The sequence below is a fragment of the Cavia porcellus genome, unplaced genomic scaffold (assembly GCF_034190915.1).
Source record: "Cavia porcellus strain 051 isolate PalLab524CR breed Dunkin Hartley unplaced genomic scaffold, mCavPor4.1 scaffold_5, whole genome shotgun sequence".
Taxonomy (NCBI): domain Eukaryota; kingdom Metazoa; phylum Chordata; class Mammalia; order Rodentia; family Caviidae; genus Cavia; species Cavia porcellus.
The window spans coordinates 2,446,653-2,473,789 of NW_026947488.1; the positions used below are offsets into that span (position 1 = coordinate 2,446,653).

At 59.7% G+C, this 27,137-nt stretch overlaps 1 protein-coding gene across 2 annotated transcripts in view; it reads right to left on the bottom strand.

The window, feature by feature from the left end:
- Window positions 1-223: 223 nt before the first annotated feature.
- Cdh4 (cadherin 4) overlaps window positions 224-27,137 on the bottom strand; it is a 467,544-nt gene continuing 440,630 nt past the window's right edge. For both annotated transcript variants that reach the window (XM_063248080.1, XM_063248079.1), the window contains exons 8-16: window positions 26,879-27,016; window positions 20,580-20,765; window positions 12,538-12,791; window positions 12,141-12,283; window positions 10,711-10,944; window positions 9,555-9,788; window positions 5,824-5,963; window positions 5,068-5,232; window positions 224-3,515 (exon numbers count right to left, since the gene is read on the bottom strand). In XM_063248080.1, coding sequence (XP_063104150.1) covers window positions 3,309-3,515; window positions 5,068-5,232; window positions 5,824-5,963; window positions 9,555-9,788; window positions 10,711-10,944; window positions 12,141-12,283; window positions 12,538-12,791; window positions 20,580-20,765; window positions 26,879-27,016 — 1,701 coding nt within the window. In that variant the 3' untranslated portion in view covers window positions 224-3,308. The remainder of the gene's footprint in view (window positions 3,516-5,067; window positions 5,233-5,823; window positions 5,964-9,554; window positions 9,789-10,710; window positions 10,945-12,140; window positions 12,284-12,537; window positions 12,792-20,579; window positions 20,766-26,878; window positions 27,017-27,137) is intronic.

The window sequence follows — 27,137 nt, forward strand, 5'->3', positions numbered from 1 at the left end:
AACAAAACAAAACAAAGCAGTAGAGTCCTTGGCCAGACCACCCAGTTATTGGGCTGGAGGGAATCTACAATGGGACCCACGAGGTCTGTTGTTTTTTTCCCTTAAGCCTTTGCTGCGAGAATGTGTCCTGGTCATGACACCAAACTCGCTGGTCATAGCAGCCGGCCCTGAACACCGCCAGCTCCTGGACTGCATGCAAGGAACAAGCCACGCCAAGGCCAGCTACTTAAAAGGGGACTTTATTCACTCCTCCGGAGCAGGGTGCCAGCGCCTGACTCCGCTCCGGTACACGATGATTCTGCAAAGATGCTATTCCGATTGGAACCAAGACTGCCTGCCACTAAAAACACATTGAAAACATCGACTCTTCCCTTTTGTTTCCCTTTTTTTTCGGTACAAAATGATACAAACAACAATACAAAATAGTTGTGCTGTTGACGATTACAAAAGAAGTGGAACAGTTGTCTCACGCGATGCTCAGCGCTGCAGTGTGCACACATCAGGCTCCTTCCCAGAACAACCACGGTCATGCGGGCTGCTACACATTGTCCATTTTAAAAAGAAACATGCAAAAAAATCAGAATGAAGAAAGGAGAGAAATGAAGAGTAAAATGCGTTCCGGGCGCCCACGGACGCTCCGGCTGGACCACCGCTCGCAGCAGGGCCTGTTGGGTGTATGGGGGGCTCTGGGCGTGGGATCCGTTTGGCTTTTTGGTGTTGTTTCTTTTAGTTTCGATGGGAATCGAGACACTCCTTCCCCTGACTTTTTACCTTGGAGGAAACAGTCGTCATCACAACGCGGACCATGAACTCACGCTAGGGAAACTGAGGTACCTCCGAGGGCCTGACCCTTGGTGGCGGGAGGTGTAGCATTTTGGAAGTGCTGAAAGACACGAGAAAGAGAAAGCCTGCTGGCCAGGCGTGGGGCCCACCGGGCTGACCGAGGCCAGCGTGTGCTGGACATGTCGCCCTGCAGGGCGAGTTTCTCCTGCGAATCCGATGAAGGAGCCGAGCCGTGCCCTGCACCCTGCCAGGAGCCAACGGCCTGGCCACAGACAGGTTGTATCTACAAGCTACAGAAGACAGACGTTTGACACTGATTGTACGCTTGGCTAACGCTAGCTCGGCCTCCAGTGGAGTTCCGAGATGGATCTAGGAGGGCGTGGGAACCCCATCCTTCTCTGGCCCTGGGGGCTAACCAGATTGCGGGGTGAAGCCGTCCAGCTGTTAAGGAAGCCCCCTGGGGTGTCCCCCCAGCTGGTGTTGAGCCCCAGCCTTTGTGATTTGGGGAAATGGGGGAGGTTGGCAGTGAGGAGCGCAGGGTGGCCCCAGAGGCAGGCCTTCTGTGGATTTGGTCTCCTGTGGCCTAGTCTGGGGGCCCAAGGAGGCCCTGGGATTTCAGAGAAAGCAATTCAAGGCTGCCTCGGCTCCTGATCCTATGCACCCTTCAAACAACCCACACACACCCCTCGGGCTCAGAACTTCTGGAAGGATGAACTGTTAAAAACACAAAAACAGAAACCCCCAGCTCCCATCCCCAGCCCTGGGGCAGCAGCCCCTCCGGTGGCCACACCCCCAGACACTCAGGGTCATCTCATTGGCTGCCAGACTTGAGCGATTTGCATAGCACGGCTGGGATGGGGACCCTCCCCGGCCTTGGGGAGCCCCTCTGCGGGGATGAGCAGGCTGCAGGCAGCAGCACCCCCGACCCTCCCCGGGCTCTCCTGGCAGGGGTCAGCATGGGCAGAGCCTGCCTCCGTTCCGGGAAGACGGAGTGGGGGATGAGTTTGGTTAGGGGAACCCTGACGTCCAACGGGACACACCCACAAGTTTGGTGCTCTGTCCACTCTGGGGTGTCTTTAGGCCAAATCTGTGCAGAAAAGGGGGCAACCTTTGCAACAGTCAGAGTCCAGGTGGTGAGCATGCTGCTCCTGGGACCCCCACCCCCCACCCCAGAAGTAGGTGTGGGCGGGGCTCCAGCATCCTTGCCCCTTGTGAATGTTGGAGCCCCCCACCATCCCCAGGAGGCATCCAGGGAGCGCCTCATGCCCGGGCCCTGGACTGAGCCAGAAAGCTTTCTGAGCACAAAACATCCCGCCCAGATACAGACGCCCAGGCCCCTTTTACATCAGGGGTGGGGTCCACGCATGGTCATCTCTCAGGCCTGCACAGCCACTCGATCCACCAGGCAGCCTGAGAGGAGCTCTCTATGGCAAGAGCAGAGCCGAGACGTGGGTCCAAAGGAGAGCAGGGCACCAGTGTCTGGGGTGTAGAGGCCAGGGGTGTTCATGACCGGGTGGCCACTCGGAGCAGATCCTTGGGGTCCGGAGAGATTCACAGGTGTCAGGCTCCCAGGTCAGATGGGCCAGGGGGATGCAGAGGGACTGCCTGAGTCCACTGAGGTTGGTGCTGGTACTTGACCTGCCTGGTCACTGACAGGTCGTCCCCAGCTGCAGGTCAGGCATGGGGGCCAAGGGCCGTCGGGCTGTGTGTATTCAGGGGCCTCCGATGGGGTCCTGGGCTCGCGCCAGAGTGCTGCTGGACACTGGCTTCTTGGACAGCACACTCTCCTGGACCAAAAGCAAGGGGGAGCTTGGTGGCACTGGGGTGACAGCTGGTCTGGTGGACTGGGAGATGCGTGGCCAAGGGCACAGGGGGGGCTCCCGGGCCTCAGCTATTTACAGCATTTGGGAGTCGGGGGCAGCCACAGGCTGAGGTGAAGGTCAGCTCCACACGGCTCTGGCTGTCAGAGGCCTGGCCAGTCTTTGCCTGCGGCCTCGGGAAGCCCCAGAGGGGCCCAGAAGAGTCCCACTGTACCGCAAAGGCTGTTGGGATTTGAACCCCACACTATTTCCTGTTTTCCCCTTTAGTATGAAAAGAAAAAGCCCCAGAGGGACCCTTCTCCACGCCTTGCTCGGCTCGTCCCCCTTGAAGGGACAGCGGGCTGCTCCTGAGCGGGGATCCGACACATGTACCAAAAGGCACTTTTGTTTTGTGTTTTCTTAGCAGTGCGTTTGTTCTAGGAAATTCAAGTCAGGACAGTGCCTCTGGCGCTCCCTTCGCGTCTGTCTGTCCACGGTGGCTGCGGTGCAGCGGGGCAAGGTCCAGGCTGGACAGCTCCACACAGGGCGGGCGGGGCCTCCTGATGCAGCACCGCGCTGTCCCCCTCCCACCGTCTGTCCATCCGTCCGTCTGTCAGTCGTCTGTCTGCGGGTCCGCAGGGCAGATCGGGGAGCCCACCGCCTCTGCAGAGCCCTGCTCCTCCTGTCCGAGCGCTGCTCTCATCTCCGGGCTCGGGCGGAGGCCGGCTAGTCCTCCTCGCCGCCCCCATACATGTCCGCCAGCTTCTTGAAGCGGGGCCCCCAGTCGTTCAGGTAGTCGTAGTCCTGGTCCCCAGAGCTGGAGGAGTCCAGGGAGCTGACCGAGCCCGCTGTGGACCCACTGCCCTCGTAGTCGAAGACCAGCAGGGAGTCATAGGGGGGTGCTGTGGGGTCATTGTCCGCTGCTCGGAGCCCCTGGGGGTCACAGAAACAGGGCATCAGGGGGATGGGGGTTCGGGGGTCGGGGCAGGGGCTTGGGGAGAGAGTGGTGGGGTCGGGATGATGGGGTTGAGGTGGGGGTTCAGGGTGAGGGGGATGTGGGATAGGGGGACCAGATGAGGGAGACAGGGTGAGGGGAACGGGTGATGGGGTCGGTAGGGGTCAGGGTTTGGGGTTAGGTGGATGGGGTGAATGGGTGGGGGTTAGTGGGCTAGGGCCAGGAGGATGGAGTGAGGGGGATGGGGTGCTGTCTCAGCCAGGGGCTTCTGAGAGAGGAAGGAGGCTGGGCCAGAAGATGGGGTGCCAGGACCTCTCTGCAAGGTGCTTGCTGGGTAGGTGTCCTACGTTGGCCTCTGGGGCTTTTTAGAGCGCCTGTGGAGCCTGTTTCTGAGAATGGGCTGTGGACTGTGGGGGCTCGTGGTGTAAAATCTCGGGGGTGAGGGGTTGGATTGAGCCTCAGGAGGGTGCAGCCCCAGGGTGGCAGGTGTCTCCACCCCAGTCCATTGGGCTCTCACGGGAACAGGTCACACCCGTGGAGGTGTCACAGAAACATGATGGAACTCGCAATGTGGCAGTGGTCACGGATCCCTGAGTACGAGGGCCACTCTGTTCTGCACCAGCTTGTGGGTCGCCAGGGGGAGGTGTCCCTGGTGCCCACAGCCACCTCCGGCTGGTTCTGTCCTCAGCCCAACTTTGCTCCTGCATCAGCCCCATGAACGAGTTGCCCTCAAATTGTACCTTTTGGGGAGATTCAAATTCAGACCAGACATCGATTTACATGAAGTAGGCACAGTGGGTGGTGCATGCCAGTAACTCCACCACTCTGGGAGGCTGAGGCAAGAGGCTACATCAAGCCCAACCTGGGCAAGTTAGTGTCTTAGTGAGAACTTGTCTCAAAATAAAATAAGGGCTGGGACTGCAGCGCAGTGCAAAGGCCCCGGGTTCGGTCAACTCCAGTGGGCTGCCGAAACACCCACGCCTCCCCGTCACCTGCTCAGTGGTGACCCTGGGTCTGTAGGTCGCTGTGGGAGGTAGGGGTCATCCCCAGCACCAACAGCTGTGTGCTGCGCTGAGCGGGTGGACCTGGGAGTCTGCCTGGCTGCCCACCTGCTTCCCCTCCCTGCAGGACCCTCGAGTGGGGTGCAGAGAGCCAGCTGGGATCAGGAACTGCTAACCCCGCTGGCACTGTCCCTCCCTGCTCTTCCCCCTGGAGGAAGCCGGATGCAGAGCACAAGCTCGCTCAGGGTGGACCCGACGTCCAGCTCAGCTGTGGGTGCAGCTGCTTCTGCAGCACAAAGGTCAGAGCTGGGGTCCTGGGGGTCTCTGGCCCCCATATTCTTGGCTCTCACAGCCCACTGTTGCTGTGATGGCCTGAGATTCCTGTTAAGCCCCGAGTGCCCAGAGGGTGGCTCAGTCCCTCCGGGCCACGTGCTGAGGGGTCTGAGTGGGGCTTACCCTGCTGGGATGCGCTAATGGGATTATTTTACAGGAGACCAGGCTTGGGTCCTCGAGCTGCTGGGGAGCTCACCTCGTTGATAAAGTCGCCGATGTCACCCGGGTGGGGCACCACAGGCCTGACAGGGTACTGGGGCTCCGCGCCCACCGGCCGCTCATCCACCCGCCGCACCCCAGGTGCCTTGCTTAGCACGTGCTCCATGGCTTCCGGCTGCTGCAGCTGGCTGAGGTCATAGTCCTGGAGTAGAGACCAACACCTGTCAGGAGGGGATAGACAGGGGCACCAGCGGCCTCCCTGCCCACCTCGTCCTGTTCTGTCCCTGCACTGACGTCCTGAGCCACCACTGGTCTCCGAGCTAATCTGCCATCCTATTCCGTCCCTGTCCTCTGGACTGCCCCTCCCGAGGGCCCTGTCCCTTTCCATTTCCCCAAGTCCTGCTGGTTCCCAGGCAGGAGTGGACTGTGTGTGCCCATGGCCCTGCTGCCCTGCAGACTGCCTCAGCCCTGCACAAATTCCACAGGGAAGAGCTGGGCCTGTGTCCTGCCCTGCGGCTCCCCGGAGGGCCAGGTGGAGTGGTGGGCAGAACTGACCCTGGGCCCCTGCCCTCCAGGGGACAGTGCAGCCTTGGGCTGGGGTGGCACTCAGGGAGGGAGAAGAGAGGGCACTGTGCCCTGAGGAGGACGCAGTCCAGGCTGGGTGGCTGTGGAGGCACTGCTGGGTCTGCACATTCCGGAAGGAGCACATAACACCTCCTTGCTCAGAGAAGGGACAAGGCCTCACTGCCCTGGGAGACCATGGAGCACAGGGAGGGGGCGCGCGGTGTCGCACCTGGTCCTCCTCGCCGCCACCCTCCTCATCGTACTTGAGGATGTTGTCACGCACGTCGTCCTCGGGGTCAATGAGCAGCTGCTTTGTGTGTCGCTCCTTCTCCCGCCTCTTCATCCACAGGACGAACAGCAGGACCATGGCTGCAGGGAGAGGGAGCTGCGTGTGTGCCTGGGTATGAGAGTGTGATGGACACACCTGTGCATACGCATAACTCGAGCATGTGCACTGCTGGGTGCACCTGTCCCACACATGATGTGTAATCAGGCACCTGTGTGCATGTGGGCATGTGTGTCCGTGCAAGCTCCTATGTGCAAGAGCAAATGCACCCATCTGTGCATGGTGCATATGTGTGTGTGTGGTGTGAGTCTGCCCCTGTGCCTGTGTGGTTTCCTAGGCTGGTTGGCAGCTCAGGCCCTCTGCCCCACTCTTTGCTTGGGCACCCGAGCAATGTTCTGAGCCCTTTGGCTATAGCTGACCCTCGGTGTCTTGGGGACTGGCTGACCCTGCCTTTGTGGGTACCAGAACCTATGATGCACAAGTCCCTCGTGTGATTTTGTGTAGAAGCCACACCCCTCAAAATTCCCCTCCGAGTGTAGTTAGGTGACTGGTAAGTGACTTCCAGTAACCAAGACAGTGTACACGTTGTGTGAGCAGCTGTCATTCCCAGTGTTCAGGGAATAATGACAGGAGTCTACACGCTCAGCACAGACACAAATACTTTCCTGAGCATTTTGATTTGTAGCTCAGTGAGTCCACAGCTGGGCCACCTTGCCCTCCCCCACACCGTGCCCACCTTAGGGAGGCAGCTGCTAGGGATGGGGGGCAGAAGGGGGCTTGGGGGGAGGGTCTGTGAGCCTCTCTTTCCATCACTCTGTTGAACAGTAGCAGAGGAGGTTACAGTGTCCTGGCTGGAACTGCAGAGGGAGCAGGGTCCCTTGAGTTGCAGCTGGACCTGTGGGGGTGTTGGGAGGAGGGGGAACCCCAGCAGGACCTCCAGGGCCCAAGGTGTGGAGGCAGAGTGGCCTCGAGCAGGCAGGGACAGAGGAGCCCCCAGGAACCAGAGGGTCTCCCCTGCACAGCTCTGGGCCAATGGGTGGAGGGTAGGAACGAGCCCAGGGGTCCCCCATCATCCAGAGGGACCGGGGCCCAGGCTGGGGTTCAGGTGCAGAGGAACAGAGGCACACAACCCACAGAAGGGAAGAGAATTCGTCAGCTACTCCCTGGGCGGAGGATCCTGTCTAGAATACAGAAGGAAGTGAAAAAAAATGGAGCCCCAGAGAGCCCCGGTAAGCTGTTGAGGAGAAGAGGAGCACAAAGGCCCTGTAAGTACAGGGGAAAACATGCCTGGCCTCTGTGGCCATTAGAGAAACGCCAAGAATGGGAACAGCTCTGAGATTTCCACCCCTCCACAGCTCGGCTGCCATCCCGGACTCCAAGGCGGGCAGTGTTGACAGGTGGGAGCTGCAGCCCCTTCTGCAGGACACAGGGCCGCCACAAGAGTCAGTGTGGGGAGTCCTCAGAAACTAACAGCTGGTTACACCACTTCTGGACGTCTTCCTGACAGAGGCAGAGACGCCGAGCTCGGCAGTGTGTGTGCAGCCCCACAGCTCTATGCCAAGCCGGGCAGGAAGGGGCCACTGTGCCCCTCGGGCCGAGAGGGTGAGGAAATCGAGGCGTCTGTGCTCAGGGAGCTCCACACAGCCTGAAAAGGGGTGCATTGGGGTCACTTGTAGGAAAACGGCTGCACCTCGAAGCCCTGATGCTAAGTAAAATAAACCAGACACCGAAGGCTAAGGACCTCGCGGCTTCTCTTACGTAAGAACCCCAAATATAAATAAAGAAGAGAATAAAAGATGATAGGACATGGGGAGTCGATTTGCAGAGATGGGAAGGGGCTTGGGGTGCAGGGACGCAGGGAGAGGAGGGAGGGGACGTGTGAAGGGTTCAGATGTCCCTGTGTCTGCACCAGTACCCCATGCAGGTAATTTTGTGCTAGTAAACCACAAAAAGGCGACACCCAGCCTTCCCTCCACGCATGGAGTTGTTCCCCCAGGACTGGCCCAGCCCCCAGGGTCAGTGCCCAGGCCCCTGTCCTGGCCACCCACTCATGTCCAGCCCCCTAGGCTTGTTTCCTGGAGAGGCCCTGGGATTTCCCTATCTCCACTGCACCTCCCTAACTGCTCCCTGTACCTGTGTCTGGCTTTTGCAGGGTGACTGTGCCTGCCCTGCGGGCTCCAGGAGGAGCTGTGCACCCTTGGGCTCCAGGAGGAGGTGTATGACCCCGCCTTGTCCTCCTGGCAGCTCCCTGCACAGAGTGGGGGCACGTGGTCTAGAGAACCGTTTTAGGGAATGAGCAGAGCACGGTGGGAAGGGCTCTGAGGCTGAGTGCGGGGGTGGGATGAGGGATGGGGTTTCCCAAGGATGTGGGACAAAGTGCCTAAACCTGGAACCCAGAGCCCATGCTGGCTGAACAGGGAGCTGGGAGGACGAGACCACTGGGGAGGCGGCTGTGTGGGCGGCTGGGGCTCAGCCCAGTCCACCATGGGGACCAGAGGAGAGGGGTCAGCGGAGGCCAGAGAGGCCGCCACTGCTCCGTGCCCAGGCCAGGCTGCTGCTGAATCAGGGTCTTGCACAGCCCTGCCCTGGAGCCCTGGGCAGTGGTATCCCCTCCTGTCAGGCCCAGAGGAGGAGCCCCATTCTGCCACACTGAGGAGTCTGGCAAGGTCACTGTGGAAATGAAAGAGGCTTTCAGAGCGCAGCAGAGCCAGGTGCGGTGATGCACATGGTACTCTCAGCATTCTGGGAGGCTGAGGCAGGAGGATTGCCAAGTTGGAGGCCAGCCTGGGAAATTTAGGGACTTGGCAAGACCCTGTCTCAAAAACAAACACCCCCAAAACAAAACCCCAAACAGGGCTGTGGATGCAACTCAATGCCCTGGGCTCAGTTCCTATTAATACTCATGCACATGTGCACGCATACACACACACACACACACACACACACGCATCTGTGCACAAGGAGGATAGATTTTCAGAAACCGAGAAAGGCTGAGGCCACAGTTAGAGACCTGGGGCTTTGGGAAGGCTCAGTCCTGTCCCGAGGGCAGCAGGCGGGGGGACCCACATGAGGCTGTAGCCCAGCCTGCAGAGCAGAGGGCCCGTGGCCTGGATGCCACATCCCAGCCCACCGCCCACCCTTCACTGTCTCTACCTTGCTACCTGGGCTATCAGCGGGCAGGGATGACGGTCCAGGGGAAAGGAGGGGAGCAGGGATGCTGGGGTCACTCCCCCACAGCCGTCACCCCCCGGGTGGTTCAGGAGCCCCGAGAGACCCCAGGAACATGCGCCTTGGTTGTGGCCCAGGAGCACAGCCCATTCCCTGGCTTGTGATTGGCTTTTAGGTGAGCATGTGACCTGAGCCAGCCCAATCAGACAGAGCCCTGAACCTGGGACAAGATCTTGGCCTGCAGGGCTGTCCTTCCTCCTGAGGTCCACTGAGAGCCACCTGCAGGCATTTTAGGGCCTCGAGGGAACCAGGTTTGGACTCCAGGGGCTTGTGGGAGGCAGAGTGGGGAGAGGAGAGGGGCCAGGCCCCAAGAGACACCTCCAGCTCCTGGATAAGGTGGGGGGTTACGAAGGTTTGCCCAGAGGACGAGGCTGAGCCAAACGGCCATGGGCCCGACGTCGTGCTGCTGCGCCCTGAGCCCCCGGGCCCCGGAGTCGGGCACTCACTCAGCAGGATGACGATGCAGATGAGGATGGCCACCATGGCCCCCGTGCCCAGCCCGGCTGCGGCCACAGCGCCCACGGCCGTGCAGTCTCCATTCTCGTCACAAGGGCACACCTTGACCTTGATGATGGACGTGTTGGACAGGGGAGGGTTCCCTGAGTCCGTGACCATGATGGGGACCTCGTACATCCCGGCTTCTAGGTACAGGATGCGCAGGCTCAGCTGGGCATAGTCACCTGGAGTGAAGCAGCAGTAGAGCTTGAGGACCGGGCAGCGGCGGGCACCTCCTTCTGGTGGGACTCCCAAGGGGTGCCCATGTGATGGCAGGAAAGGGGGTTCACACACGTGTGCGCACACACACGCACACACACGTTACAGGCACTGGCAGTGCAAGTAAAAGACAATTCCAACATGAAGGTTAAAGAAATCATTTCCTAAATATTTGGAGTTTTACCAAGTCCATTAGGGAAAAACTCCAGGGAAAAACTGCTGAGCAGGGAGTTCACAAAAGAAACTAAAACAGAAATTCATTTAAAAATTTAATTAAATATATTAATTTAATAAATACATTCTAAATGTAAAAATTTATGGGCTGGGCATGGTGGTGCACACATGTAATCCCAGCACTTGGGAGGCTGAGGCAGGAGGATTGCTATGAGTTCCAGGCTGGTTCAGTCCCAGCCTGAACTGCATAGTGAGACAGACTCAATAAAAAAATAAAATCATGCGGTCAAGAGCTGTAAGTGGACAGTAGTTTTGGCTGCAAAGCTGGCACAGCGCCTCGGGAGCAGTGACAGCACTGGTGGGAACTGGTGGACAAGGGTGCTCTGCATGCAGAGGCAGGGGTGGTCCGTGTTGCTGGAGGATGCACTCACAGCACTGTCTGCGCTGAAGGGTCCCAGCGCCTCTCAGCTCCAGAGGGGCAGCGTGTAAGGAAATGCACGGCCAGGGCCCAGCGAGAAGACACTGGACAGGGAGTAAGGGGATGCGGTCAGTGTCACAGCGATGAGGACGCCCAGGTGTGCGTGCTGGTAAGGGACCTGGGCCTGTGGGGTGGATGGAGGGGGTTCTCGGCCCAGGCACAGCTGCGTGGTCCTGGCCTTGCTAGGACAGGTCCTCTCTCCCAGCCTTGGTGTCCCCTCCCGGAGCTGTGCTCACCGTTCAGGCGGGTGATGGTCCAGTTTTTCCGCACGGCGGTGGGGACGAAGGGCAGCTCAAAGACATAGGGGCCGACGTTGGGGTCCACATCGGCGTCGGCCGCGGTGATGTTGATGGCGTTGAGGCCGGGCTTCTCACAGACCTGGGCCTCTTTGGGCAGCAGCTCCGGGGCATTGTCGTTGATGTCGATCAGGTAGATCTGCAGGGTCCCTGTGCCGCTGGCCGGGGGGATCCCTGTGGGACAGATGCAGGGTGACCAGGCGGGGACACTCCAGGAACTCCACAGCCACAGCCAGACTATGGTCACAGGCAGGACGCAGACACAGGCAGCCAACAAGACATACCCAGAGACATGTGAGGGCCCAGCCAGGCTCACACGGCTTCTCATCCAGGGTCACCTGGCCACAGCCCCAAACCGGCCTGACACCACACTGCAGCCGCTGGCCCACGACCATGTGGACGCACAGCCGCGTGTGACACACACACACTGTCACACACTGCTTGACACACCCTCGCCTGGCCCGGCCCTTGTGAAGCCCAGAGGTGTCCACAGTGCCCATAGTGTCCGGTCCTGCTCCTCTCTGGGGTCCAGGGAGGGCTCTGGAAGCCCCTGGTGTCCTCCTCAGCCTTTCCTTGTCTCTCTGCTATTCCCGAGTTTCTTGCCCAGCTGTACTCACAGAGGCTGGGCGTCCTGAGCCCAGACTCAATCAGGATGAAGAACTGAGCCATCCCAGCACTTGAGAGGCTGAGGCAAGAGGACTGCAAGTTTGAGGCCAGCCTGAGCAGCTTGATGAGGCCTTGTCTCAAAATAAACTTTCAAAAGGCCTGGGGATGTGGCTGGGCGCTCTTTGGGTTCAGTCCCAGAGCTGCAAAGTGCTCTGGGCACAAACTGTCCCAGGAGCTCTGGAGCTGGGCCTCGGGCTGACGTCTCCACAGATGTCCTGTTTCCCTCTGGCCTTGGTGAACAGAAGGGCTCTGCTGTGGGCCTGTCCTTGTCACCTGAGCCCCCACACCCAGCCCTGCCTCGACCCAGGTCAGTGGTGCTGGTGGACATGTGCCATGCGGCCAGGTCTGTCCCCAGGCTGGGGTGGCTGTGGTGATGGCAGGGCTCTTAGCCCTTGCACGGTGGAGCCTGACCCTGACGTGGACAGTGTTTGTGGCCGAGGCCCTCGGGGTTGGGAAAACTTTCCTGCAGCTCTCTCCTCTGCCCAGAAATGCGACCTGCATTGGGATGGGTGATAGGTGACCGCTGCCGGTGGGTAACTCAGGGTGGGTGTGGAGGGCCTGGCTTGAGGACTGGGGTCGGTGACCCAGTCCTGCTCACGGCATCTGCTACTTTCTGAGCCTTCATGCTCTGGCCTCCCTCCCTGCCGATCCCTGCCCGGCCTGCAGCACCGGGACCAGGACAGCTGCCTCCCCAGGGCACTGACCGTTGTCAGCTGCCATGAAGGTGGCCTCGTAGACGTTGTTTTTGATGTACAGGGACTCTCGGTCTAGGACGGCTGCCGTGGTGATCTGCCCATTGGAGGCATTGATGTGCAGCCAGTTCGCCGGGTCAGAGAGCTTGGAGTACCTGCAGGGGGGAGAGGAGCAGAGGCCTGGGCTGGGTGCCATGGGCTGCCAGACAGCCCCGCATCCATCCCAGGTATGGTCCGCCTTTAGGCTCCTGGCACTTGGGGAGCTATGAAGTCCTTGGAGGTCGGGAGTCCTCCCCACCTCTCTCCTCCACCTTCCTGGGTCTCTGGCATCGCTGGGCACTGCAGGGATAATGGGGCCCACCTCTGTGGGTAACAGGACCGAGGCCGGGGAGCCCCCATTGGGACCCACCTCACAGCCTGCGGCATGAAGCGGTCAGGGTCCACGGCAGAGAAGGTGGTGAGCGCCGTGCCAGTGGGCACGCCCTCCTCTAGGCGGATCAGCTTGCGGTTGGAGGGGAAGTAGGGCGCCTCGTTGATGTCTGTGACAGAGATGGTCACGCCCGCAGTGGACTGGAAGGACATCTGGATCCCGCTGGCCAGTGGCGCCTGGTTGGACACCATCACGGTGAGCATGAAGGCCCTGTTCAGCTCGTAGTCCACCGCCTGAAGGGAGAAGCAGGATCAGTCTGTGCCAGGCAGCCCCCCCTGCTCTGTCCCCAGGGCCCTCATCCTGATTTCTGGCACCCAAGTGTCCTCGGCTCTAGCTTCCTGAGGGTTCAGCCAATGGAAGGAGAGAGGTTGGGGTGAAGGACCCCAAGCCCTGGCGAGGCAGGCTCAGGGCTTCTTGGGGCTCTTGCCCTGCAGAGCGGCCTCTCCTCCCTAGCCCAGTGCTCACCAGCTCCCTCCAGCCCAGAGTGCCCCTCTGGGAGCAATGGGCTGATGGAGGTCCCCAGAAGGGACAGTCATTGTGTCTGCAAATGGGTATAGAAACAGAGTTGCTGCAGATGCCACTCTGCTGATGGAGAAGTCTCGAGATGGGATTGTCCAGCTCAGAGGAGGCATGAGATAGACACAGGTGGGGCCTCGTGCAGACAGAGGGGCTGGAACAGTGGGGCTCCCAGCACCCACCAGAAATGAGGGAGGAGCTGATGCTCCACAGGGGCTTCTGGGTGAATGCAGCCCTGCTGGGGCCTCGACTTCAAACCCTAGCACCCAGAGCACAGGGACGCAGTGCGGTGTTTGTCTGAGCCAGCACTGGAGGCTGAGCCCAGGCTCTTCGCACAGAGCTGCATCAGTGCATTTTTCACCTTGAGATGGGGTCTTGCTAAGCTAGCCAGGCTGGCCTTGCAAAGCCAGCTCCAGCTTGTGATGCTCCTGCCTCAGCCTCCCAGAATGCTGGGATTACAGGTGGCATCTGGCTAACTGCATTTGTGAGCTGTGATTTGTTACTGCAGTCCCTGGACACCAACACTCCAGGCCTGCACCCTCAGGGCCAGGGTTGCAGTTACGCTGTTGGTGGGCTGTGCCCCCAACTGACCACTTCCTGGCTGGCTGGAAGCTCCCAAAGTCTGAGGTTGGAGGTGTGTGGCCAGGGAGGCTCTGCTCACCCTTTTCCCTCATGTTGGGCCAAGGGAAGCTACACAGAGGTGGCATGGGGTCCTGAGACCCGAAGCCTGCAGCAGTCTGGGCCGGGGGCCATGTGATAAGATGCGTGGCAACTGCGTTTTAAAAATCCCAGCCTGGCATGTGCCAAGTATCTTGTGCCGAGCAAGACCCAGGACCCAGGCTCCCGTTGGGAGAAGCTGAGAGCCGGGGAAGGTGAGGCCTGGGCAGCGAGGCGATGCGCACTGCAGCCCAGTTCCCTGGCACTCAGATTCTGTCCTGCAGAGCTGGGGGCAGAGTGCAGCGCCAGGGCAGGTGCCTCGCAGAGGTGAGCCCGCATCTAGTCCCCAGTGCGGATGCATCGCTCCTTATTTAGCGATGCTCAGACCCACGCACTGCTCCATGTGCGTGGTCTTCTATTTATTTATTTCCCCCGCAACGGGCCCTGTGTCCTGTTTATAGAGTCTCTTGTCCACACAGTCCTGTACTGTGCACTGCGGTACTGTGCTTTTGTGTTTTGTTGTACGTTACAGCACTGCTTGCAAGAATTATGCAAATAAGAGTCATTATAAATGGCCAGGGGGTTTAGCTCGGTGGTGCAGCACCTGCCTGGCAAGCATGGGGTCCTGGTCCCCCCCAGTAAAAAAAAGCAATCCTCAAATTGAGTCTCTTTTGGCTCTCGTTGTCCTGGAAGTCATAGATAATTTCTGACTTAGCAGCAGAATCACAGCAGGGGCACTCCCTAACACAGGAGGACGAAGATGGTCCTGCGGAGATGGGCAGGGAGACCAATACCAGCTGCAGGCCCTGGACTCTGGGCCTCCAGGACCATGAGATGAAACGAACCTCTCTTCTTTTTCTTGGTACCAGGAATCAGACTCAGGACCTTGCACTTGCCAGGCAGACTGTGCTGCTGAGCCTCTTTCCTTGGTAACTAATGCGGTCTGTGGGGCTGCGTTATGGGCCACAAGAGAGACACAGACAGTCTGAGCCCTGAGAGGCGAGGTCCCCAGCACGCTGGGAGAGCACAGAGCCACCCCAGAGTGAACAGGACATTGTGCCTTTCCTCCCTCTGCGACCAGGGCCGAGGGAAATAGCCCTGGGGAGGGGACTTGGCTCTGCTGTGCGGCAGGGGCATCGGTGTCAGTGTGTGGCCCGATGGTCCCTTGCTGAGGGTCTGAGGTGAGGCAGAAACTGGCTGGAGGGAGGACGGAGCAGAGCTGCTCCCCTCATGGTCTCCAGGAAGCAGAGGGTGGGAGGAGAGGGGAGCAGGGGAGGGGAAGAGCCTTGGGGGCCTGGGACCACACAGTACTCCTCCTGGCCCTGCCTGCTGGCTCCCTAACTCCCCAGACACCACTGCATGGGGAGTCCATCCCTGGATTTATCTGCCTGAGGAAGTGGAGCCCCAGCAGATCAGCTCCCCAAAGTCCATCAGCCTGTGGCCAAGCACATGAGTTTTGGGGACACTTCAGGTGGAAAGCGCAGCACCTGGCCTGTGTGTTTGCTCGTAGCTTCAGAAAGCAGCTCAGGAGGCAAGGGTTGCGGGGGAAATGCTGCAGAAACGGAGGCCTGGGGACGGAAGGCAGGCTGACATCACCGCGAGTGACCTGACGCTGGGGACTGCTAGCTCACTTCTCACCTGGGGCACAATTGTACATCAAGTGGCCTCCAAACCACGCAGGACCAAGTGTCCATGGACTGGGAACACAACTCCCAAGGAAGGCTCTGCCCTGGGCACAGGTGCACAGGCTGGGATCCCCAACTCCTCCGCGGCAGCAGCAGCAGTAGAAGAAAATCAGCTCTCATCTACCTTCCCGCCCTTGGTAGTGACTTCGGATTAGGTATTCTTAGCGTTTTATGTACATCACAGGGTAAAGTAAATAAGCAATTATGCCGAGAATGTCAAGAACCAAGATGCACAGTGTAGGAAGAATGAAATACAACAATAAAGTGCACACAGTTAAGTAAAAACCCTCTGAAGTTAAATTTGGGTTACATATTCATGTCAGCAGCGTAATAAACTGTGAAGCCCAGTGCGGGCCCACGGAGGCTGGGCTGTGAGTGGCCCGGCTGCCTGTGGCCTGACACGGTCCCCAAGCGCTGGCCCTCGGGCTGCTTCTGGCCCGAGGCAGGAAAGCAAGGAGAGCTTGGGGGTGCACAGGGCTGCTCAGCAGAAGGGTGGGAGCGGGCGGCTGGAGGTGAGAGGACACAGGATCCCACTGTCCTGGCTACCACAAGCCAGAGGGGGTCTGTTTGAGCATCAGAATCCATAGTGAATTCTGAATATATAAAGATCCACGTACCCTTAATTACAGTAAGAGAAAATGAAAATGCAAAGCAACTGACCGATGCCCCCGGTTGAGCCAGGAGCTGAGCCTGGCACCTGCCACCGTCACCTCGGTGGCCAAGGCCTCTGAGTCCTGGATGAGCCGAGGAGGGGCTGGGGAGACGGCAGGCTCGGGAACCAGGCAGGGCCTGGGGTGCTGGGGGCCCCACCCTCGGCCGGCTTCTCTGGGTCCCCCAACCACGCCTTTCCTTGCTCTCATCCCTCTGCCTGCGTTGATTGTTTTCTTTTTGAAACAGGGTCTCACTGTGTAGTCCGGGCTGGCCTCGAATTTGAGGTGATCCTCCTCCCTCCGTCTTTCTTCCATTTGTGGGGTTACAGGCGTGCCCCACTTCAACCGGCTCAGCCTCCTCCTGTAGGGACCCCGGATTGCACCGGGGCTGCCTTGCTAATCTCAAGACCCTCAAGTGCAGTCTCAAGACCCTCACCGAAGGTCTCTCCCTCGCAGTCAGGCTCCCTGGAGTGGGGGCGGGGTTAGAATTCTGACCCCAGGACCGGTACCCCGGAGCAACCAAGGCCTCGCTGATTCGGAAACATCTCCTGTACGGGGCCGGCTGGGGAAGGAACGAAGGGGTACGGGGCGCTGAGCTGTCACAGGGGGACTAGGCTGTCGCCCTTGAGCCCAGGGGCTGCTGTGGGTTTCCAGCTCTGTCTGAGCTCCAGCCTCCAGGCCCTGCCTCAGGGACCAGCCCTTCAGCTGGTCACCCTTCCTCCCAGGGACGTGGTCGGACATCCCGGGGACAGGGAGCCCTCAGGCAGGGCTGTGTGGCTGAGCTGTAATCCCCAGCCATGCCCCAGCAGTATTTTGGAGGATGACACCGTTCAGAAGGGAAGGACTGAGGTCTGGGAGTGAAGAACCTACGCTTCCACAGAACATGTGGACGAAGCTGCCGTTCCACAGGGTCGCTGCCTCCTCTTCCCAGCCCGTGTGGGGACCTCGTGACAAAACAGCAGTGCTGGTCCTGGAGCCAGTCCTTGGGTCCCTATGGTTGCTGGCAGCGGTGTGGGTGTCACCTGGCTCTAAGCCTGGTCTTACCCTGGGGCAGCTGCTAGGAGTCTGTGGCCAGATGACATTTGAATTTTGTGAGCTCCCACAATCCCACACTGGCCCGTTACTAAACACAGTACTGATGGAATAGGAGGCAGAGCCCCGAGGGAGACGGCTGTGCCCAGTGCCTCTGCCTCCTCAGTGCCTATCACTGTGCCCTGCAGGTTGGGAGCAGCTGTCACCTGTGAGCTCCTTGTTCACAGCGGGGCCTGGCACCCACAAGGCCACTCCAGGAGCACCCAGGTCCCACAGGTCTCACACTGTGACCAGGTCCCCAGCACGGCAGAGCTCAGCCCTGGCTGTGGTGTCAACCCCTGCCCAGTACCCCTGGCCGGGCCAGGTGGTTGAGACACACTTGAGTCCCAGAGTCTTGGTGGTGGCGTAGGTGGAGAGCCACCAGTGCAGAGGGACCTCCCTCCCCATTTATTGGTTTTCTCCCCCCCACCCCGGGGTTGTGGAATAATGCCTCGAGTCCGGGTTAAAAATGGTGTCACAGCCTGAGCAAGTAGGCCTTCCAGAAAGACTATAATGGCCAATAAAAGTCCCAGGAAGGTAAAATAAAACGCGTCTGTAATGGAGAAATCAATAAGTAATTTGCTCCTGCAATTTCAATTAGGGCAGCTGGATCCATTGCTGAGGGGAGGCCCAGCCACTGCCATGGCTGGGGGTGGAGCGCTTTGGGGACAATGGGCCCTGCTGGAGGCCGTGGGGCACCCTGGGGTGCAGACTCCACTCCACGGGAGAGAGCCTGGGTGAGGAGCTGGGTCCCACCTTGCTAGAGGCAGGGTGGTGGGGGGACGGCAGGCCAACTGGGGCCTGCAGGACATGTCCCCAGGCCTGCAGCAGCTTCTGGTGTGCGGCCCCTTGCCCCTCAGAAAGTGGCCAGCAGGAGGCCAGGGAGAGGGATGTGCTCCGGGGAAGGGCCAGGCTGGACAAAGCTCTGGGGACAGCAACCCCCTAGAGATGTGAAGTCTGGGTGGCAGTGCAGGCCGAGGGGGCAGGGGTGACAGACGCCCCATGGTTTGGGACCTGGAGCAGACAGGCTGGGTGCCCAACCCCAGTCAGTACACCCAGGCTAAAGTGATGGATTTTGGGGGTTCCAGATCACAGACGGGGTGCAGGGCAGGGCGGACATCAGCAAGACCCGCCTGTGAGGACGCTGGCAGCCTGGAGGCCATCACTGCCATCTGTGCACGCAGGTCCGGTCCCCACCCTGGGTGCTGTGCACAGGCCCTCCTTGGCACACCCGGCCTCCCCCAAGAACTGCATTTCAAGGTGACAAGTGGCCTTCTTCGGGAAGGGGGGCCCATGCTGCCGAAAATACTGGGTAATACACGAAGAAAGGATGAGCAGGATGTCCCAGGAGGAAGTAGCAGGCGCAGCCTACAAGGGCCGCGGGTGGACAAAGCACAAGCCTCCCATCGCCCTTCCTGTCCTGCAGCAGCTTCCGTGACTCTGCCATCCCCACAGGACCCCAGCTCTCAGCCTCAGCCCTGCAGCGTCCTGCAGAGACGCACAGCCTCCAACTCATCCAGGCTCTGGGTGGAACTTCGGTTCTGGAACTGGGGGAGGGGTGGGGCGGGGCTGACTCAGGTGGGCGGGGCCAGAGGGAGGCTGGAGCTGAGCCCTGCAAGTGTGCTGTGTACTGGGGTTTGAACAACAGCAGACTGCTGGGCTCAGAGGGGACACTGAAGGCTGGTCAGCTTGACAGTGTGGGCCCGGTGGGCACCGAGCTTTCCGCACAGCTCGAGGTGGCCCTGTGGGATTCACTGGCTCCCTCTGGAGCAGGGCACAGGGAGCTGGGGCCTGTGGACCTCATCTGACGTCTTCCTGCTTCCTGAGAGTCATGAGAGGTGGGAATCCCTCATGGAGGGATTGAAGAGAGGGATTTACAGGAGTCTTCCTGGCTTGCTTAGAATGTCGGGTTCCTGCCAAGCAGGAAGAAGACTGGGGTGCCGAGGATGGAGGATGCAGGGCGAGTCCGGGGAGAACCTATTTGCTCTCTTACACCTCCCCTTCTGCCTCGGTAGCAGCGGTTCAGAAAACACAGCAGCTGAAGAACTGTGATACCCAGCGTCTCCTCTGGCTAAGAATGGCCATGTGACTTAAATCCTACTAAGAAGATGTAAACAGATGTTCTGGGAAGATCCTAGAATAACAGAGGATTCTTAAAGGACCTTTATGAAGGGTCCAGACAGTTCCTTAAACTTAGGAGAAACAAGATATTTTTCTTTTTTTGCTATCCTGCTGCCTGTAAAATTCTGACAGTGGCTGGAGCTCTTGCAGCTGTTTTGGACCATGAAGTTTTCTGTAGGATGAAAGCACGGCATGACAGAACAGAAGGACGGGAGGACTGGGTCTCTGTTGACCCTGAAGTTGTGTTCTTGGCCTCCTCTGCTGGTCTTGGGATTCCTCTTACTTGAGAGACTAAAACCCTCAAGGAGCAAATGTCTATGGCAAACTCTGTGTGGCTGGCAGCCTAGTGCATTTTCTGAATGATATAGCCCGAATTAGACTGCTTTTCGTTACATCTGGACACATGCAGGATCTTTGAGCCCACTTTTCCATTCCCTTTCTCCTGTTTTCTTCTTAGTCCTGTTAACAACCGCTTTGGAATGACAGCTACTAAAATACTTCGTGCTGAACTGTCTAACGAGACTGTCAGCTTCCCGCACTCCGCTTTCCCGGGTCATACGAGTTGTATTACAGAAAAAGGCTGGGGTCAGAGGCTGCATCTCCGCCACCGAGACGGCGGACTTACGTAAGTCTCTGAAAATCTGGTGGGGGACAGTTTTCTAGAAAAGCAGACGTGACCAAAACCATTATGGAAGATGGGCCAATGCCACAGTCTATCCCACTCTAAAACAACCGCACCGGACCTCTCAGCGGTGTAACAAATGTCAGAGGGACAGAGGGGACACAGGGGGACAGAGAGGGACAGGCTTGCACCCCCCACCCATGAGCAGTCCGCACATGCCCTCCTCCAGTGCCAAAACCCAGGGCGGACTGTGGAGCACAGAGGAACTCCCACTTCATAGTCACAGCTGGGAGTGATGCACGCTTGTAATCTCAGCTACGTTGAAGGATGAGGCAGGAGGATCGAAAGTTTGAATCTCAAAATAAAAAAACAGGGCCAGGGATTTTAGCTCAACAGTGTAAGTGCCTGCCTGGCAAGTGCGAGGTTGTGAGTTCCATGCCCAATACCAAAAAAACAAAACAAAACAAAACAAAAGGTCTTGGGCTCTAGCTCGTGTGGAGGCCCTGATTTTATATATAAAATCATGAAACCTACTACGGAATGACTCGGGATCCTCTCAGGACACGAGGGTGTTTGGGCTGGTGAAGGCCCACTGGTGGAGCTCACCTGTGAGGGGACTAAGGAGGGAAACACAGGTGTCAGGCATGGGGGGGAGGTGCGGGGGGCACAGCCTCACCCTAGGACACCGCAGCCACCCACCTTCACCACGGTGACCATGCCCTCGTTGGTGGCTGGGTCGGTGCGGACGCTGAAGTGGCCAGAGGGGTCCCCACTGATGATGCGGTAGACGGCGTTCCAGTTGGGCGAATGGGGCTGGTCACGGTCCATGACGGTCAGGTTGGCGACCACTGTCTCCACACGGTTCTCGGGGACCTCGCCCGCAAACTGCAGGATGAAGAAAGGACAGTGTTACGGCCGTGTGGGCTGGAGAGGCAGGACTCCCTGTCTCCAGCCAGGGGCGTCCAGGATGCTGCTGGGGCCCGTTCCCTGCTTGTCACTCTGCCTGAGTGTGAAGAGGACCAGGGGAAGATGCAGATTCACCACCAGCGCCGAGGCTGCGGCAGGGTGACCCCAGGGAGGGGGCAGCAGTGTCCAGGAAGGCAGGGGTGGCCACTGTCACCTGGGAATGAACGAATGAATCAGGGAAAGCCTCCAGGAAGGGCACAGATGGGAAGTGGGTGGACCCCAGCCCCAAGGGGCCCCAGAGCCCCTTGGGTTGCAAGACTGGAAATTGGTGGAGGAGCAGAGCCACCGGCCGGCCCTGCACAGCACAGGGCTGAGACTGTCACTGTGCTCGGAGGAGAGGCTGGGAGGCCACAGGGAACCGCCCTCACACGTACAATGGGGTGGCCTGCAAGCAAGCAGGGCCCAGGGCTGTCCTCTGAATCCTGACTTAGGCAGCCTGCGCCGGACCCAGGAGCCCATGGGCCGGGTTTCTGATGGGGTCTGGGAGGCCGATGAGGCCTCAGAGAGGGGCGGCTGCACAGCTCACCCCTCCTCCCCAACTTCCCTGCTGGTCACAGGGACAGGCACTGGTCCGGGCGCAGTATGTGGGAGGCGTGGACTCACTGGGGAGAGAGGAGCAGGGAGCCACTTGGGCAGTTGTCCATCCCCTTGGAAGTGGGCCTGTCTCTCCCAGCGGTCACAGCTGGTAAAGCAGGGTGAGCAGTGGCTGCCGCAAGGGCCCAGGGCGCAGGAGCAGGGGGCACAGGCCCGGGGAGGGTGAGCTGTCCAGGCCCTGCTGCTGGTGGAGAGGCCAGCAGCTGGGAGAGGTTCGAGGCCCTCTGCCACCGGGGAGAGCCAGGGATGAGCCTCAGTTTCCCCACCTGCAAGCCAAGCAAGACACTTGCCTGCTGGCCTCTGCAGATGGCGGGGGGGTTTCCTGTGGTTCCAGATGCTCTTGGGGACTCTGCACAGCCAGAGTGTCCCACCCAGGGCTCCGAACAGGATGGAGGGAGGGAGGCAGGAGCAGCCCCTCCTGGCCCCACCCGTCTCCTCCACCCTAGCAGCTCGGCTCAGTCTCAGGGTTCCCCCAAACCCTCCGAGGGCCACGGTGGGTGATTCCTGGAGCAGTGCTGGGACTAAGGGCAGGTGATTTCTGAATCAGGGTGCAGACTGGTTTGGCGCCGCCCTAATCCCGGGGGCCCAGACAGAGCACAAAAGGGGCAGAAACAGGCTGCCAAGGCCGTGTCCTTCCTCGCTGTGTGGCCTTCTGCCCACCATGCTGCTGCCCTCTGTGGTGCCGTCTGCCAGGCCACCCCGCCTCGGGGCAGCCAGCGATGGACTGAAACCTCTGCAAACTGTGAACTGAACAAACCTTTCCTCTTCATTTTGGCTGTCAAGTATTTTGTCAGCTATGAGAAAAGTAACTAAGACACCAAGTCAGTGACAAGGCTCCATAGTCCCAAAACCTTCCAAAAGGCCCAAATTCGAGCACTTGAGGCTCTCTGGGGGACATCAACCAGGATCGTAGGTCCCTGTCTCTGGTCCTGGGGCCATATCACCCCGAGCTTCCTTAGGGACTGGGGTTGGTTTGGTCCAGGGCAGGGGCTAGCAAACTACAGGGCCAAACTGAGCCCTCATGCTACTTTTGTAAATAAAGTTTTATTGGCACACAGCTCTGCCAGTCACACATGCTCTCTGCCTTCCTGCTGTGACACGGAGCTCAGTAGCTGTGACAGAGGTGACGTGGTTTTCATCTGCCTCTTCGAAGAAAACGGTTCCAGATCTCTGCTCTGGACCTTTGTGCCCTCACTTTAGTAACTGGCTGTGGACACATGACCCAAGTCACATGACCTATGCCAGCCAATCAGGACTTAGTTCAGGTGTCCCTACCTCTGGGCTCCATGTTGCAGCCATAAGTGTCGGAGGGTGGGGAGGGCTGCCATAGACACCTGAGAACAAAGCCAGCGTAGGGAAGCATGGGTGAGGGGAGGGGCCTAATCCCAGGCCTCAGTGGGCTGAGGCAGCAGGATTGCTGTGAGTTCAAGGCCAGCCTGGACTGCAAAGTGAGACCCTGTCTCAACACACACACACACACACACACACACACACACACACACACACAGGAGAGATAGACAGAGAGAGAGGAGGGTCTCAGTGACACTGCTGGAGCCTGGATCCAGCCACTCCTGAAGTCTTTTTCCTGGGACTTTCCAGCTTCTGGAGATGAGGTGTCTGGTTGCTGGGATTAGTGCACAGGGCCCTGGTGGTTCTGCAGCTCCTTCTGAATTCTCTTCCCTGCTGTTCAGACACACATCCCGGCCCCCTCTATCTTGAGCACAGGCACGCCAGCCACAGGGCCGCCTCACACCTGGGTGCCCACAGATGCAAACCTGGGCCTGTGGTCTGGGGAGGCCATGGGGACAGGAGGGCCGCACCTGGGCCCTCACCTGCAGTGGGTCTTCGCTCTGCCTGTGCCCAGGACGCCACTTCCACCCTGCTGCCGGCCCGCTGTGGGCCCTGCCACCGGCTCCTGGGTGCGGAGTGTGTTGTATGGGAGGCTCAGGAGGGGAGGCCTGGCCAATGGACCAGGCAGAGGATTTCTCATTGGCCTTTCCCCAGCCACAAGGCTTTTAATTAGTTCACCGAGTCCAGGCCCAGGGAGAGACCCTGTGCACACGGGCACCAAGGCGGGTGTGTGGAAGGAAGACCTGAATCCAGGACTCACAAGCTATGCTCCTGGCGAGGCCTCCTGCAAGGTCCACGTCTGCTCTGATGGCTCAGGTGGGGCCACGCCCAGGGTAGGAGTTGGGACACGGGCTCAGGATGCCGCCCACCTGCCCCCGAGCTGGGCTGTCCCTCCTCGGGAGGAGAGGAGCATTTGCACCCGGGACAGCCTCACGCACAGTCACACAGCAAGGAGCAGGCAGTTTGGGAGGGCTCCTTGTGCCAGGCGAGCCCGCCATCCCTGGGGCGGGGCTGCCCTGGGTGGGCCGTCGCCCTCTGCTGAGGGGTTTTACAGTTTATTTCCTCGCTAGTAAAATACTGCTGTTGAGTCCCGCATGGTGGCGTCTGTGGCTCTGATCACCAGATGGGCTGCTCTGTGCTGGATGGGACATGTGCCCCATGGCTTCCCCAGGCTGCGTGGGTGTGGGAGCAGGAGACCCCGGCGGGGGATCTGAGTTTTGTCCCGCCCAGCAGGCCTGTGCTGCCCTGAAGGGAGTGCTGAGGGCAAGGGCGGGCCCAGAAGAACCAGGCTGCCCTTTGTGGGCAGTGGAACTGAGGTCCAGGCAGCAGGGAAGAAGGCTTTTAATTAACAGTTAAGAACTGGATTATGCTGTCTCCTGCATCTCTTTGGCCTCCACTGATTGGCCTTGATTGAACTCAATAAAAACAGCCCCGCCTGCTGTGTACATGGCAGTGTGTCCAGCCTGCCCGCCTGCATCTGTTTCGAGAAGGACCTGCTGAGAGCCACCTGGACCCAGACTGGCGATGGCTCCGTGATGACTGCGGGTCTGGTCATGGAAGGCAAGGGTTCCCCAGGTTGGGGGGTCAGGACCACAATTTCCTGGTTTGGCCCCTTCCCCAGTGTCGCACGGAACCGGGCGTCCCCACCTTTGCTGAAGGACTTCATGGAAGTGGCTATTCTCCCTTGATGCTGCCACAGTCGTGGGTCACACACACAGTTCCGTCTTAGGTCAGTGGGATTCTCGGCTGTCCATCCTCAGAGGTGAATGCAGATTGGGGACCTGCTGCGGATTATTCCTGCGTCCCGGCCCGAGAGGAGGCTGACGTGGTCCTTGTCCTACACAGCGTCCTTCCTCTTGCCCATCACCAACCATGGGCCATTCCAGGGCCCTGTGTGTTGTTTTCAGTGTGACTGATCTGCGTGCGCGGAAACCAAGCTCAGTCTGGGAGCAGACGAGGGGGTGCGGTGCCCATCCTAGCTGGACCAGGCTCAGGTGAGGGCACAGCCTGGGGTCCCTTTCAGGGTGGGAGGCCTTGATGCTTCTCTGCTCTGCACCTCCATGTGGGTGACAGTCACAGGTGCACCCAAGGGCAGAGCTTGTGTTGCACCCCTCAGACCCGCACTTGCATCGCAGCCAAGCAGGCCAGCAGCCCTGGGGCCACATCGGGATAGTGGACGAGGCTCACTCTGGGTCCTGACCATTCAGTCTTCAGGCAGCCTTCTTGGATCTAAAAGTTGGGAGTCACCTGTTTTGGGGAGGAGGCAGGGCCAATCTCAGGGGCCCCCTGGCAGGCCAAGTCTTTGGGGTCTCCAGCCCCCGACTGCCTGGGCAGCTTCCTTGTTCCATGGACCTGCTCTCCGATACCTCAGGGGGCCGTAGTGCATCTTCTCTGCTCCTGGGGGTGAGAGGTAAGCTGGAAATGCCATGGCTGCCTTCCTCCCTTTTCCATGGTGACCTCAGGGCCCTGAGGCTGTTTCCTGGGGTGCCTCTGCCGCACCCCAACAACTAGTCTCCAGCAGGCTTGTGCTGGAGCCAGGTAGTGTCCTTGGGGGTGTCTGGGTACCTTCCCCAGAGCTCTGCAGTGGGACACGAGGGGCCGCCTGGGGGCTGGGGGCAGGTTTGGGCCTGATTTGGGACCAGGGTTAGCTTGGCAGGCTCTCTGCTCTGGAGTGTGGACAATGCCTTCCTGAGTGGCTGCAGGGTGAGCCAGCCCTGAGCGCCGACTGGCCGCAGGTCCCCGGTGGTCACAGAAGGTGGCAGCAGGCTGGCTGTGCTCAGCGCCTCCAGGTGCAGAAGGCGAAGGTGGGTGGCTGGTGGCCAGCAGGAGCCAGGCAGAGGACCCTCCCAGAGCTCAGCCAGAGCGTCACTGTTCTCACAAGTCCGCTCCCCAGGGCCCTGGCCCTGGCCTTTCCTGCCTTTGCCCACTGCAGGGGAGAGCAGGACCGCCTGGAGGGTGAGGGGCTCTGGTACCCAGTGCTTTCCAGGCAGGCAGGGGCCGGGCTGCGCCCGGATCCGGTCCCTTCCCAGCCGCACAGTCACTAGTAGAGGGTGGTGGTGGGGCAGCCAGTCCCTCGCAGGGCCATCTGCCTCCTGCCCATTAGGTGGCAGTGTGTTTGTGTGTCTCACAACCTGTCTGCCACATGGGAACACTGGGGGGCGGCTCCAGACACCTCACACAAGCCCACAAGGAAGGAGCAGCCTCTTCCCCGCCCCCTTCACTCTGTGGCTTAACCCCTGCCCAGCCTGCCCCTGCGTCCTGACCCGTGTCGACCTGATGGGACCCCTGGCTGCTGCCAGGCAGACGGGAGGGGGCGGCTCACACTCGGCTGGTGCTGTGTCCCTGTTGCTACTGTCACTGACACACACACTACACGAGGCCCTGCTGAGAGAGGTCACTACAAGGAGGGCACCATGTGTGGTTGTGGGAGCTGGGGCACTGGGCATCCTGGGGGCCCTCACTGACCCTGCCCTCTGCATGCCTTGGCCTGGCACCTGTGGGCCACCTGCCTGATGGGCACTCTGCCTGGGCATGGCCCGCCCTGTAAACGCACAGGGCCCAAAGAGCACTGCTTGCTCATTCGTGGACTGGGGAGTCCATGGAGGGCGTTTGTGAGCAGGGTGGAGGCCAGAGCGCCCTAGAGACCACCCAGTAGCACAAAGCACCATACGTCTGCGGGGTTCTGAGTGACCCCTGTGCATCTCACAGGAAGGGACCTTCCTTGTGGCATGGACACTTCCTGGGAATCCAGAGGGAGCGAGAGCCATGTGACTGGTGGTGCCCTCCCCGGGGGGCAAGCTATGCCTTCTGTGAACTGGGGCACTGGATGCACACTTGTCCTCCACAGCCATCGCTATGCACTGGCCCTTGGGGACCCTCCACATGCAGGGAGGTACTGCCCCTGACCAAGGCCCCATGTAGGCCTCTCTTGGGCCGCATCCCCTGCAGACACCTCGTACAGCACCGCCCCTGCCTCAGCCACCTGTGCCCAGGACACTGTTACCCACCACCTGCCCTCTCCTCCCATCAGACATGGCGGCAGCGAGAGAGGCACAAACATTGGTGACGACAGCAGGTCAAGTACGCACCGTGCTGGCAGTGAATTCTGGCGGGTTGTCATTCACGTCCGTCACCGTGATGATGGCTGTGGCTGTGTTTGAGAGGCCATAATTAAGGTTTCCTTCCATGTCAGTGGCTTGGACGATGACTGTGTACTGCTGGACTTTCTGGAGAGGAGAGATGTACGGGGAAGGACAGCAGGTCAGCTGGGTGTTGTGGACAGAGTGCGCCCCTGACCCCTTGCACAGAACCTTCCCCTTCCCCTGCTGAGGGTGACAGGTGGCAGGA